Below are 14256 nucleotides of genomic sequence, written 5' to 3'. Positions count from 1 at the left end.
ATACTAGTTTTGGGAGTCTTTTTGTCTATCTGTCTCTGTCTGTCCGAACACTACTCAGTATTGGCGTGTCTAACACATTGTTTTAATCACGTGTTAAAAACACTTTATAAATAAACATGGTTTTATTAAATTGTTTTGATCAATGTTTGAAACACATAAAAATTTTTCATTTTTACGTGGTTTTAGCAGGTCACAGGGTCTCATGTGAGAAGGTGGTGAGGGGTCCCATCAATTCTCACCAAATGGGGAGGAGGCTTCCAAATTTTAAAGAAAATATCCCATGTAATTAATGGACGTCCCATAAGGACTCTCTAAAACCTAGGCCCAGCAAGGCTGTGCAGTGGGTGAGACGCTTAAATCGTATTCAGAATGAGAAAGGTTCAAATTCCCATCCAGACATCAAGGTTTGGATTTTCTGAGGATTACCTAAATCAATGAAGACGAAAATGAGGATGTTTCTTTAGGAAAGAGCGTAGCTGTTGTACTTCCTTATATTCGTCCAGTATGAGCTAATGACCTCATTGTCGACTCGACTTTAATTCGTCATACTGATTCCTTTTAAAGCCTAAAAGTCTGCACCTGTACAGCCTTCATAATTAAGCAAAAGAATTTCATCCGAACTCGCAAAATAAGTGGTTCCCTGGGCCGAATAGTATTCGTGTATATTCGCTTCCTTTTTGTACCAAAGATGGATGTTTATGTAGGATTTTACCTTATTTAACGCACTTTGTTAAAAATATGAAATTATTAATGAGAAAGTAAATGCTACAGTATAAGCAAATGCGCACTGTTGATGATCCCTGTTAGTGGCGTAAATCGATGGAGCCAAGTGTTGTGGTTTCTGCTCCCGACACCTTATCAGTACACCTACTTAAGCTTTAATGGGGACCTACAAATGACAATATGACATCCTTACTGATCTGAGGTGGAAAACTTTGTCCATTATGTTTGACACGTTTCAGAATTAGTTATCCGAGACTCAAGGGTGAAACATTATTCGAAATAAATGAAATTGATATTTGCTCTCAGAATAGGTGCACAGCATATCAGTTCAGTGTCACATACCTTAGGAGAGACGTTCATCTTTCGTGTGGGATTTTCGTTCCATTGAGACGTGCGCCACGGATCGTTTGGCCTTCTCTCTGGCTACCGGCGGCACTCAAGATGGACTCACGTTTCGGGGATGTAAGTGAGGCTGGCCAGGACGTTAGGCCGTTATCTACGCGCCGTTATCGGACGATGCGGTGCAGTTGGCGCTGCCACACAAGTCACCTACATTGTTTCGTTCCATCTGCATTTCATACTACGCGCTCGTCTTTAGGGAAACACACACTCATGATCGAAAGAAACGAGGAAGAAAGATTTAGATTTAGCGTGCAGTCGACCGAGAGGTCATAAGAGACGAAGCGGAAATTCAGATTGGAAATTAATCGCCTTGTCCTTTTTGAAAAGAACCATTCCGACATTCGCGTAATTGATAATAATATGAATCCCGATGGCTACACGGGGATTTGAGCACCGTTCTTCTGAAAAATCGGAAAACGGAAGCAAGGAAGCAAGGAAGGAAGGAAGGAAGGAAGGAAGATTTGAGTTTGACGTCCAGTCATTAGAGGCGGAACACAAATTAGGTTTAGTGTATGTTTGTAATTTATGCACCAGTTCCCGTTTTTACGTATGGCCTGCCCCTAGAAGCAACTGCAGACTGTATTTACCGGTTGCCGTTTCTGTCGTTAAAATCCATAGTGCATTAATAAAAGTTTCCTTCTTTTACAAACAGTCATTAATACAGCTTCAAAAACCCAGCACTATATTACACTACCAAAGTATTCTTAAGGGCGAAAGTAACTTCCGCATGATGTGTCAAGCCCAAGTGAGGTAGCTAGATGAAACTTGGACTATATCTAGAAAGAACTGCTACAATATAGTACAGAAGGTAACTTACAGAAATAAGCAGTGAGAGGAATGGAAATGATTCCTTTTATTCCAATACAGTTATGACACTCAGGTCACCGCGATTCGTGATGGTTCCCTGGAATTGCAAAAGTACCACTAAAGCGGAGTTACTAAACAGTTTTCAGAACTTCCTTCACCGAAGAAGTTAAAGTAAATATTCCAGAATTCGTATCAAGGACAGCTGCCAACACGAGTAAATGGTTCAAATGACTCTAAGCAGTATGGGACTTAACATCTACCTCGTGATGACTGGGTGTTGTGTGATGTCCTTAGGTTAGTTAGGTTTAAGTAGTTCTAAGCTCTAGGGGACTGATGACCATAGATGTTAAGTCCCATAGTGCTCAGAGCCATTTGAACCATTTTTTTGATATCTGGGGTTCCCAAAGTAAGTGTAATATAAATGTGTGTGAAATCTTTTGGACTTAACTGCTAAGGTCATCAGTCCCTAAGCTTACACACTACTTAACCTAAATCATCCTAAGGACAAACACACACACCCATGCCCGAGGGAGGACCCGAACCTCCGCCGGGACCAGTCGCACAGTCCATGAATGCAGCGCCCCAGACCGCTCGGCTAATCCCGCGCGGCGAAGTGTAATAGCCCCTCTGTTATTCCTGATCTATATAAACGACTTAGGAGACATTATGAGGATCTCTCTTACATTTTTGCAAATGATGCTATACTTTACCGTCTCTTAAAGTCATCAGAAGGTGATCGCTGTCCGGGGCGCCTCCAGACACGTTTCGCTGGTCAACGGGGCTCATTTCGAAACGAGACTCATCAGTGAAGTCAACTCTACTCCAGTCAATGGAATTACAAGCCGAAGACGTGTTTGGAGACGCGCTGGACAGAGGTTGCTTACCAACGTGACTGCCGGTCGCCATACGGCCCGACAACCAAGAGTGATGGTCAGGCGTGGCATTTCATTTCCCAGCAGGTCTCCTTTGGTAGTCATCCGCGGCACCCTCCCAGTACAGCGGTTCGTCGACGTTGTTCTACACCCCATTTCGTTGCGCTTTATGGCAGGCCATCCCGGGCTTATAATTCAGCAAGATAATGCCCGCCCGCATACGGCGAGAGTATCTACATTTTGTCTTCGTGGTTACCAAACTATACGTTGGCAAGCAAGGTCGCCGCATCTCTCCCCAATCGAGAACATTTGGATCCTTATGGACAGGGCCCTCCAACCAGCTCGCGATTTTCACGTTGTATCGCGCCAATTGTACAGTATTTGGCATTATATCCCTCAGGAGGACATCCAACAACTCTATCAATCGATGCCATGGAGAATAAGTGCTTGCAGAAGGACCAGAAGTGGGCCAACGCGCTACTGACTTGCTCAATTTGTGAATCTCTTTCTCTTGAATAAATCATCCAATTTCTCTCAAATTGTAATTATTTGTTTGTGTATACATGTACATAACATCTACCGATTTCCGTTCCATTCAGATACTGCTTCGTGATGCGTCTTTTTTTTTCTCTTTTAATGTAGAGTGCATGTTGCTAAATTACAAGCTAGAAGCGTGTTAGTTATTTGAAATCATAATATGAGGACGTGCTGAAAAGTAGTGCCTCCAAATTTTTTGTTCTGTTATCAATATCGGTTAAAGTATTTGCATGTCACGCATATTACTCTGCCGTCTTTCCTGCTTTGCTGACGCAAGTTGCAACCCTCTGCCGCTAGAGGTCACTGAACTGTAGCTTAAAACCTGGCGGTGTGTGACTGAACTGTGCCTGTGTTTGAGGACATGACAGAAAACAGAGAGCACTAATTCGAAGAATTCGTCCACACATGCAGCACCCTCTCCTTCAGCATGAAAATGCCAGATAGCACTGCGACATCTGCAACAATGCGACGGCTTGGTTCACTCTCTTCAGTCATCCTCCATGCAGTCTCGAATTTGCTCCATCCGATTTTCGTCTCTTTCCAAAACTTAAAGAACAACTTCGAGGGCTTCACTCTGATAGTGATAAAGCGGCGTAAGTAGAGGTGAGGGTATGGCTCCGTCAACAATGTCAAACATTCTACAGTGACTATATCAAGAAACTGGTCTCTCTTTGGAAGAAATGTGTTTGTCGCCAGGATGACTATACTGAGAAATAACTATGTAGACATGAAGAATGTAGATGTAGAATGTTAATAAAGTTTGTTTTATTTAAAAAGCTTTAAGAGTTTTCACACAAAAATTCGGAGACATTACTTTTCACCACGCCGTCGTAATTACGATATCTCGCGCTAGAAATGATTTCTTAACAAAACATGTGAATTACAGAATAACAGTTAGTAATGTATTAAGCTGCCTGATAACATAAAATGGCGTAACCAATGACAGAATTGCATCCGACAGATATTGATAAGCGTGTTGGTCCATCTTTACTACGCGATGCAGCAACGATTCTGCATAGCATGTTCTCGACAAGTTCTTGTAGGTTTTTCGGTGGGGTGCATCACCGCTGTCTGCGCACAGGTCACGCAACTGCCGTAAATAACGGGCGGGTAGTTTGCGGGTACGCACTGGCACCCGATGGTGTAGCATATATAACCGATCAGGTTCAGATCAGGCTAATTTGGTGCCAAGAAATCGACGTGAATCTGCTTCATGCTCCTCAAACCGTTATAGCACGATTCTGGCCTTGTGACACTGACATATTCTGACGGAAGATGCCATCGCTGTCGGGGAAGACATCAAGCGTGAAGGGATTTGGTTGGTCGGCATCAATGTTTCCATTGTTCACAGCTGTCATGGTGCCTTCGATTACTACTATAGGTCCCACGAAAGCCTAGGCGTGGAACGATCGTCGGCTTGGTGTAACAAGTGTTATTCATCCGACCAGGTGATACGTTTCCATTGATCCACGGTGCAATGTCGATGATCCCGCTCCCACCGTATTTGTAACTGACCATGTTGTTGGGTCCACATGGGAACACGTAGGACTCATCTGGTGCGGAGCTCCGTGCTCAACAATGTGCCTACACCAGCACTGAGCCCTGTCGTCAGATCTGTCACACATGCAGCCCTTCCTGTTTTATAGGGTGTAAAAACCTCCGATCTCCAAGTTCTGTGACGAGGTGTGGACCTCCGACACTTTGTCCCTGCTTGTGCTTTCACCGTCCTTCAGTCTCTTTCTGTAGTTTGCCACGACGGTAGAGCGCGAACAGTAGACCAGCCTCGCGGTTTCCGAGATGCTCGTTACCAGGTGTTGGTCCATAAGAATCTGCCCCATTTGTGACCCGCGTCGCACTAGAATTACTCTCCATTCGTCCCATCTCCGCTTATACAGGGTGTCCCCAGAGAAAAAGTCAACGATCATTCGAAGAAAACAGGTCTATTAAACATGGGCTCGGAAATGCATACCTTAAGAGCCAAGAGCACATTTTCATCTACCCTGAAACACATATCTTCTACTGAATAAGTGCTCATAACTCGTAAGATATCCATTCTAGAGCCCATATCCATTGAAAATTTTTCTTGTTTTGTTACATACTACCTCCTACCAAAATATGGATAGCAAGGAGCAGTCAATGGAAGAGATTTGTTTCACAGCATCGAAGATGAAGCAGCTCTCGTAGCTCTAAATTATGCATTTTTGCTTCGAATGATCGTTCCTAGAATATCCATCAATATTGACCATTCCTCCTGGGACACCCTGTGTACTTTCCTTCCTTAGCATCGTGATACTGAAGCAGATTCATAATAACAAAGTTTGTAAAATACGCACTATGACAAGAAAAAGGTAATTCTTCTCGTTACATTAAATATTTTGACATTACCACCTCTCAAACAAACTGCCACCTTTCAACTTAACTTAGACCAAGGTCTACTACTAGTCTGTCTGCCTTATAACCAATATTTCGTTTTCACAATTGTCGACTTCACCAACCCACAAGGAAATTGTTCCCAGAATGAAATTTTCACTCTGCAGCGGAATGTGTGCTGATATGAAACTTCCTGGCAGATTAAAACTGTGTGCCGGACCGAGACTCGTACTCGGGACCTTTGCCTTTCGCGGGGTAGTGCTCTACCACTGAGCTACCCAAGCACGACTCACAACCCGTCCTCACAGCTCTACTTCCACCAGTATCTCGTCTCCTGATTTCCAAACTTCACAGAAGCTCTCCTGTGAAACTTTCAGAACTAGCACACCTGGACGAAAGGATATTTGTTGGGTAGCTCAGTTGCTAAAGCACGTGCCCACGAAATGCAGAGGTCCCGAGTTCGAGTCTCTGTCCGGCACACAGTTTTGATCTGCCAGGAAGTTTCAAGGAAATGGTTACTTCGAAACCCAAACTGGGCATTGGATTGCTCTACAGATTAGTCTATCACTACAACCTACACCCGGAAAATATTATAAAAACTAAGAAAACGTTGTCATTGTTCTGTTCTGTCTCCGCTTACTTTTAACTGTATGCTCCCAGTGAGACAAAAACTTATCGCAGACAGACAGACTGTGCTAATTCGTATATTTTCCATATCAGGCGATACTACTGCTCTTACAGCTCCCTCCATTTATTGTAATTTCTTTCCCCTTTGAGGTCGGGCTGGCAGCAGTTGTGTCCGCTCTTCAGTCGTGGGTACAAATTTAGTTAGAATACATAAAATAATGAAAGTAAATAGAACATCTTGTTTCAAAAATATAGTAATTATTATGTCCGTTTTGGTACAAAATTTATACCGTAGTTATTAATTTTGTAGTCTGCAGATACTGATGATGGAATTTGACGTTGTTTCTGTGTGGTTAGCGTAGACATTAAGATCAAAATCATAAGTTGAAAGTTATGGTATCTTTGCTGTCTCTGTGTCTGCTTCCAGAGCGGACAGAACAACGAAAGCGTGGACATATAGTGACTGTTAACGTGGTAATAGTTTCGAAGATGACTGTTATTGCATTCAGTAGATATTTTCTTCTGGAATTTGACACTTGCACCTTATGTGCCAGCTTTCAGAACTGCTAAGACCTCTGTTACAGAATCGGAAAATATTACTACATATTGACACTCACAGCAGTTGAAAATAGTGTGTAACGCTGAAACTGTGAGTTTCAGTAAGGTGAATCCGTGTAAGCAACAGCCGAGGTGGAAAATTCACAATGTCTTTCAACAAATATACGACTGTGGTACCTCAGGTGAAGAAAATGATAAAAATTACTGTTGGCAGCGAAAGAACTGAAGAAAAAAAATGGTTCAAATGGCTCTGAGCACTATGCGACTTAACTTCTGAGGTCATCAGTCGCCTAGAACTAAGAACTAGTTAAACCTAACCAACCTAAGGACATCACACACATCCATGCCCGAGGCAGGTTTCGAACCTGCGACCGTAGCTGTCGCTCGGTTCCAGACTGTAGCGTCTAGAACCGCACGACCACTCCGGCCGGCAAAGAACTGAAGAGATGAATGCCGGAGGTGTAAAGTTTTGCAGGGCGTTTATGAGGAGGCGGATTATATCTTCTGCAGCGATTAGTGAACAGAGAGTTGCTTGTAAGCCCGAATTAGTAACTGAACGCACTGGGACTATGATGTGGGGTTACGAGTCTGTGGTCTGAATTGTATTCGAAAGTATCTGTGGGATAGAACTTATTGCACATCTCACACACTGGAGTGGACTAAAGGTTGGGGAAATATTTATGTTAGTGGACTCATTACAGTGTGATCAGGTACGCACTGATTTCCTTCCAGTTCGGGATAATAAACTGCTGCATATTAAAACTGCAGCATCTTAGAAAACGGCATGCAACGAACGTTAAATTGGCGTGCTTAGATATGCAAACGAATGGGATGGTATTTCAGCGCAACCGTACAAATTTGGTAGAGCAACGCCATCTACATTCTGTATACAATGTAAGATAAGAAACCGCATTTGAATGTTGATCATCTGTGAGAAGATGGTTTTATGCTCTTGTAAGAGAGGGCAACCACTGCCGACAGTGTCAGAATTGTAGCCTGTCGAGATTGCAGTTGATACGAGAGTTGGAACTTAAATAGTGGCAACTATTTATTCACAACCGTCCAAAAAATTAGATGTTCCCACCTGTTACTGTCCTTCACAGTAGTTACCAGCGTTGTGTAGAACTCGTTGCCAGCGATGTGGAAGGCGTAGTATACCATTAGCAGAACCTGTTCTGTTGATGGTGCGGATGGAGCGGTCTAAAGTTATGATGATTCTCGTGTACGACCGTGACGGTGTTATCCTAACGCTTTATGTTCCTCCAAGGCAAACCGTCAATGCACAGTATTACTGTTCGTTTTTGGTACATAACCTGCGACCAGGTTTGCGAAAGAAGCGGCGACACTTTCTGCGCCAGCCACCCATCATTTTGCACGACAATGCGCGGGCGCGTACAGCGCAAGCTGTGGCTGCTCTGTTGGGTATATGGGAATGGGAAGTACTATACCATCCACCACACTCCCCGGACTTAGGTCCTTGTGACTTTTATTTGATTCTGAAGATGAAGGAACCACTTCGTAGCATTCGCTTCAGAACTGTTCCAGAGATTCGGCAGCCAGTAGACCGCTCCATTCAACAGGACAGGCTCTGCTAGCGGTATACTACGCCCTCCACATCGCTGGCAACGGGTTCTACACAACGCTGGTGACTACTTTGAAGGACAGTAACAGGTGCAAACATGTAACTCTTTTGTATCGGTGATGAATAAATAGTTGCCACTATTTAAGTTCCAACCCTCGTAGTTCCGTGATATAAATTCCATGTTGTTAGAGATCTCGCGACTGTTACGCGAATATGGAATCGAGAGGTGCAGGAGGACTATGCGTGATCTCTGGCTAGCTCAAGAAAGAACAGACATATTGTTCGCTCGACCGTGTAGGATCGTACACCTACCTCGAGTCTGCAAATGGCCCTGTTTGCAGCAAGATGAGAACCCAAACGAGCTGTGCCATGATGTCCGGATGAATTCTGACTGTCGGCACAGCGACCATTTTTGCAGCGTCGCTTGACGCGGCTGGAGAGAGAGAGAGAGAGGTTCGGCCAACGACAGTACTACACACATGAGTGACACCATGTTGTCTTTTCAGATGTGTCTTGTTTCTGCCTGTAGCATCACGATGGACTTAGCGCGTGTGGAGGCTCTGAGAAGAAAATAAAATTACTAGATAACATTCGTCACTGTCATACATGCCTAGCAGTTGGCTTGATGGCATGGGGTGTCATGTGGTACTCAATAAGATCACCTCTGGTTCATATAGTCGGTAGTTTGGACAATAGACGTTAAGTTTCTGCCGTGTTCAGTCTGGTGTCTGTGCCAGTAGACGTCTCCGTGACGTTACCTTCTAACAAGATAACGCAATACTGCATGTTGCCCTAGTGCCCTGACCTACCTCAACGAAGAGGTTGTTCGAATGTTGTCCTGTCTAGTATTACGTCCATGTGTAACTCAATGAAAATATCTTGTTGAGAGTTATCGAGGGACTGGCACGCTGCCACTCCCAGCCACTAGGGTTTGATGAACTGTGGCATAAAGTTCCAGTAGCTTGGAATGACGTAAACCTATCTGACATCAAAGCTCAGTTCAACTCGATGGCCAGCCGGGGTAGAGCCACTGTTGCAGCTCTGTGTACTAATAATCCAAAGGAAATAAGTCATTAGTTGCTTTGGGGAAAGTTGAAAATTTGAATGGACCAAGACTCCTCGGACCCGGATTTTCCGTTTCTCGCGAAAAATCGGCTCGACCGTCTCGGCCATCCGGACACCATCCCTGACCTAGTGCCCCTGCACACCATCCTCATTATATATATATATATATATATATATATATATATATATATTTTGTGTGTGTACTAAGTTTTGCAACATGTATACCCCAAATCACATGTAGACTTAATCGTGTGTTCTTGCTACTACACTCCTTAAAATGTCTATATTTTCTGATGAGGCAATTTTAACATTTGGGATGTGATCTGCTCTCTCACGTGAGTAAACTTTAGCAACACTGTTGGCTTTGAAGGATACTATGTCCTGACGTGTTTCCTTGAGTAGAAGGCGAATGACTGCGCCTCTTGCCCTCAGTTGTCCCTCTGATAACTGGCCACAAACAAAACGGCGCTGATAGCGGACGAGAACGGAGCTCGTTTGTATTTAACACTGCAGTCGCTGTGGAGGGACATTCGACAGCCCCAGTTCTGGAGCGCAGCGCTCGACATGTCCGAAACCACAACGAGGGCGTCTGTTGCCAATTACTTATTTATGGTTAAGGTTAGAGCACGCACTCGTGAATAACGGGGGCACAACCGCGCTAATTTATAAGGGCGTGTTTTCACTTCACGCCACCACCGTGTTACGCAAAAGTGTAAAATCAGTTCGGTGACCCGAGAGGTTTCGTTCGTTTTAGCGTGAAGGTAATCTCTCGCGTGCCAAGAGAAACTCTGTTTCACTTGAATGACAATCAGCGAACTTTGTGTGGCAAGGCGCCTGGAGAACTCATTCGTAGCGCGGCTGCCGATGTAACAACGTCTCCCTCAACATGGAGAAACGAGCCATCATTTCTCATTGCGAGCGCCCCTGCAATTACTGCTCCATCCGAGATTAGTAAGTACTGCAGCGTTTATTTTATCACTGTACTCTTCTGCCACTCTGTGACACACAGTGGTGTTTCTTATCCCCGTATGGAAAACAAATTTAACTAACTTAGCGAGTGTATCATTTACGTAGTAAGAGTCCAAAAGTGTGTCCAAAATCCGCTATCACCCATACTCAAAGATGTGAATTCATGAAATTAAACTTCCTGAAGAACGTGCACTAAATTTAAAAATGAGATGTTCCGGTACCACCTGGACTGTTTTAAGAATATTTATTTACTGTCGCGATTTCGGCTATTTGGCTATTCTGAAGTTACGACTGTAACAACATATTATTATTATTATTATTATTATTATTATTATTATTAATTACGAGTAGTTTCTTCTCAAAAATCGTTTTAAAAAGGACAAAAATTTCTGTCCTACAAATTAAATCAATGCAAATTCATCTATGTTAAGAAGAAATGGTCCTCCGTGCCTATCATATTTCTCCTATCATATTTCTATATTCATGTCAGGTGCGCAAGAAAACACTATACCACAATACCTAAATAAACGGACGCAGCACTTCACTAAAAACGGTAACTTCATGTCAACCAAGTATATAAGCGTGAATCAACTCAACGTAATAAAACAAATTAGTTAGTAAGATGATTTCTACGAAGTTCATGCTAATACTGCACTGTTAATCCTGTCTTTTTAGACACATGACATGACATATGTAAATGTGATTGACACGAGAACGAAATCCTTTTACAGGAATGAAAATCAATCGACGCCTTTATACTGAGGGAAGTGCGGTGAATATTTATAAAGAATGATTTGCCTTTTACAAATGATTTTTGAGAACGGATTGTATCCCTGAAAGTGATTCCTTAAGCACCTGTATTATGTAACAGGTGTTATTTGACGATAGCACAATAGCTGCAATGGCCATCGTAAAGCCAGTAATCTTAATAACATTACCGGCGAAGCAAGTTCTTCCTGAAATAATGTAGGACTCTGAACGCAAGTAAACCGTGAATAAATTGTACACTAAGTTTCTACGGTGTTTTGTGTCGGTGTAATATTTACGAAAAATGTAAGCTGCTATCAGTGAACTATTTGCAGGATAACAGGTACAGATGTAAACATTTTATGTATACAACTTCGAACTAAATGTTTGCGCGCTGTCAGTGTAGTAAATTAGGCGGGAAAGTTGTTTTTGTTGCGGTTGTGATGTTGAGCTTCATCTTGTTGATTGTAGAAATTCCTGTGTTGCACCAGTTATTTAGCATTCTCTATGGATTTCAGAGGTTTTAATTAAGTTTCATGCGTTAAAAACTTAATTTTCACGTTTTCCATGTCGTGCCGGTACATGTGATCCAGTTCTGCAGTCTGATTAAACAAATAATTTTTTTTATTACAATATCACTAGAAACTCACAGCCACAACGAAAATCTGGAAGTCGTCTGTGTTCTTGCACTGGTCATTAACCCTAAGGTAGAGTTTTGCAGCCCTCAATACCTGCCACTTGCCAGCTGTCCTCCTCATTTCGCGAGAAACGTACATGTAATAAAAAAAAGAAAAAAAAAACATAATTATGTATAAAGAGGAATATATACGTGAGATCATTAGAAAGCATGCAGGAGCAGCAAGGATGCGTACCGATGGAAACCGCAAAACGAAATTTTCTAGTAGAGACCTTGATGCAACGGGAGGATGATAGAAAAACTGGCAAAAAAATAAATGTCTTTCTGCGGAATTGTTAAAAAAAAATGGTTCAAATGGCTCTGAGCACTATGGGACTTAACATCTATGGTCATCAGTCCCCTAGAACTTAGAACTACTTAAACCTAACTAACCTAAGGACAGCACACAACACCCAGTCATTACGAGGCAGAGAAAATCCCTGACCCCGCCGGGAATCGAACCCGGGAACCCGGGTGTGGGAAGAGGAATTGTTTTCCGGGGAATATCGTACTGAGGTTTTAATTTTTAGCTGTCGTGCCTGTTCAAGAATGACTGATTTTGATATCAGTAACAGTAGCATAGAAAATAAAGTCACTCAACGGGCATGATCGGGCACCTATACCATTTTACATAAAATATACGAAAGAACTTTGTCTTCTTCTAGCAGCGGTGTACTGTAGGTGACTGTACGAACTAAATATTCCCAGATATTGGAAAAATGCTTACGTCATTCTCGTTTCCAAGAAGGGCAGTCGATACGATACATATAACTACAGACATACTTCCCTGACGTCAGTTTGTTGTAGAATTGTGGAACACGTTTTATGCTCCAGCATTTTTCCTCTGTAGGTTGCAAACGACGATCGTGTCAGAATCATCTCACTCTTGGAAAAAACGACATTTTGTCCATGGAGCGAGTGATTGATTATTTTTTTAAAATGTTTTGTTTATTTTTAGACGCAATCACGTTCTTATGACACAGTCATAACCTGTTTCGGCCATAGAATGACCATCTTCAGATTCTAAAACAATACAAAAGAAAATTTATAATAAAACCTAAAAATAATAAGTGCAATATTTAACCAGTCTTATTAGTAATCTAATAAGCATAAATTCAGTTAGATTACTAATAAGCCTGGTTAAATATTGCACTTAATTTTAGGTTTTAATATAAATTTTCTTTTGTATTGTTTTAGAATCTGAAGATAGTCATTGTATGGCTGAAACCGGTTATGACTGCGTCATAAGGATGTGATTTTGTCTATAAATAAACAAAACATTTTCATCTCGCTCTGTTCGTTCACGACATCCAGAAGGCAGTTGATACCGGTGACCAGATGGCATACTATTTGACTGACGCAACGCCATCGATACAGTTCCGCACTGTCGCCTAGTGATCAATTTACGAGCTTTATGACTGGACTGGAGGATTCCTAGCAAACAGATCACAGCATGTCAATGAGATCTCCAGATGTAAAACTAACTCCGGTCGTCTGCCGAAGGGAGTTGTATAGGACCACTACTGTTCAGAATATGTATAAATGACCTCTCATATAACGTCAGAAGCTCTCTCAGGTTGTTCGAGGCGGTGCTGTTCTACACAGAGAAGTCACAACTCTAGAAAAATTGGTGCGAAATGCAGGAAGACATGCAGGAGATTGATATTTGATACGGAAATTGAGAGATGACCTTCCCCAGAAACAAATGTTACATATTACGCATTAATCGGAGAAAAGACCCGTTCTCGTGTCATTTCTTACTCAAGATGTATAGTCCATCGACGAAGGAAGCAACTTTCAAAATCCTCTTTCGACCGAAACATGAACATTGCTTGTGAGTCTGAGACCTTTACCAGATAGGGGTAACATACCTAAGAGTGTGCAGTTAAGGAATAATCTTAAATAACTGGGTTATTATCAGTAGGAAAACAAAATCATTTTAGGTTTATATTTATTAACACAAAATGTACATGTTCAGAAAACTACAGCATCAGAGAGGTAATACATTTACTGAACTTTTCAAAGCTACAAAACAAGACGGGAAATGCGCACTCTTTCGTTCACCTGCTCTTAAGAACACGCAAAACATGCCCAAAGAGTGCGCTTTTAGCGAATTTCACAAATGAACGCAATATCACCCCTCAATCGAAGATCACTGTTCATGCCACCACCTCCCACACTTAGTGCACTAGATCCAGTCCTCTGGCAACGCCAAAATCTATGCTGTCTACTCACAGCCTTCATTCTATTCCTTAAAGCAGACTCCTTCGTACCAAGAGGAGCGGCAGCTTTTGTTTGCCTTCTCTATTTTCAATTCGTTA

The 14256-nt window shown here is 42.4% G+C and overlaps 1 protein-coding gene across 3 annotated transcripts in view; it reads left to right on the top strand.

The window, feature by feature from the left end:
- The window catches only part of LOC124721868 (sulfate transporter-like), a 478624-nt gene that overhangs the window by 253347 nt on the left and 211021 nt on the right, over nucleotides 1–14256 (top strand). Inside the window, exon 1 of one of the 3 annotated variants that reach the window (XM_047247003.1) lies at nucleotides 10073–10494. The exons of the other annotated variants lie outside the window; for them this stretch is intronic. Coding sequence (XP_047102959.1) covers nucleotides 10430–10494 — 65 coding nt within the window. The 5' untranslated portion in view covers nucleotides 10073–10429. Of the gene's footprint in view, nucleotides 1–10072; nucleotides 10495–14256 lie in introns of those variants that run through there. 3 annotated transcript variants of the gene reach the window in all.

The sequence above is a fragment of the Schistocerca piceifrons genome, chromosome X (genome assembly GCF_021461385.2).
Source record: "Schistocerca piceifrons isolate TAMUIC-IGC-003096 chromosome X, iqSchPice1.1, whole genome shotgun sequence".
In the NCBI taxonomy this organism is placed as follows: Eukaryota; Metazoa; Arthropoda; class Insecta; order Orthoptera; family Acrididae; genus Schistocerca; species Schistocerca piceifrons.
This window is presented reverse-complemented; position numbering and strand designations above follow the sequence as displayed.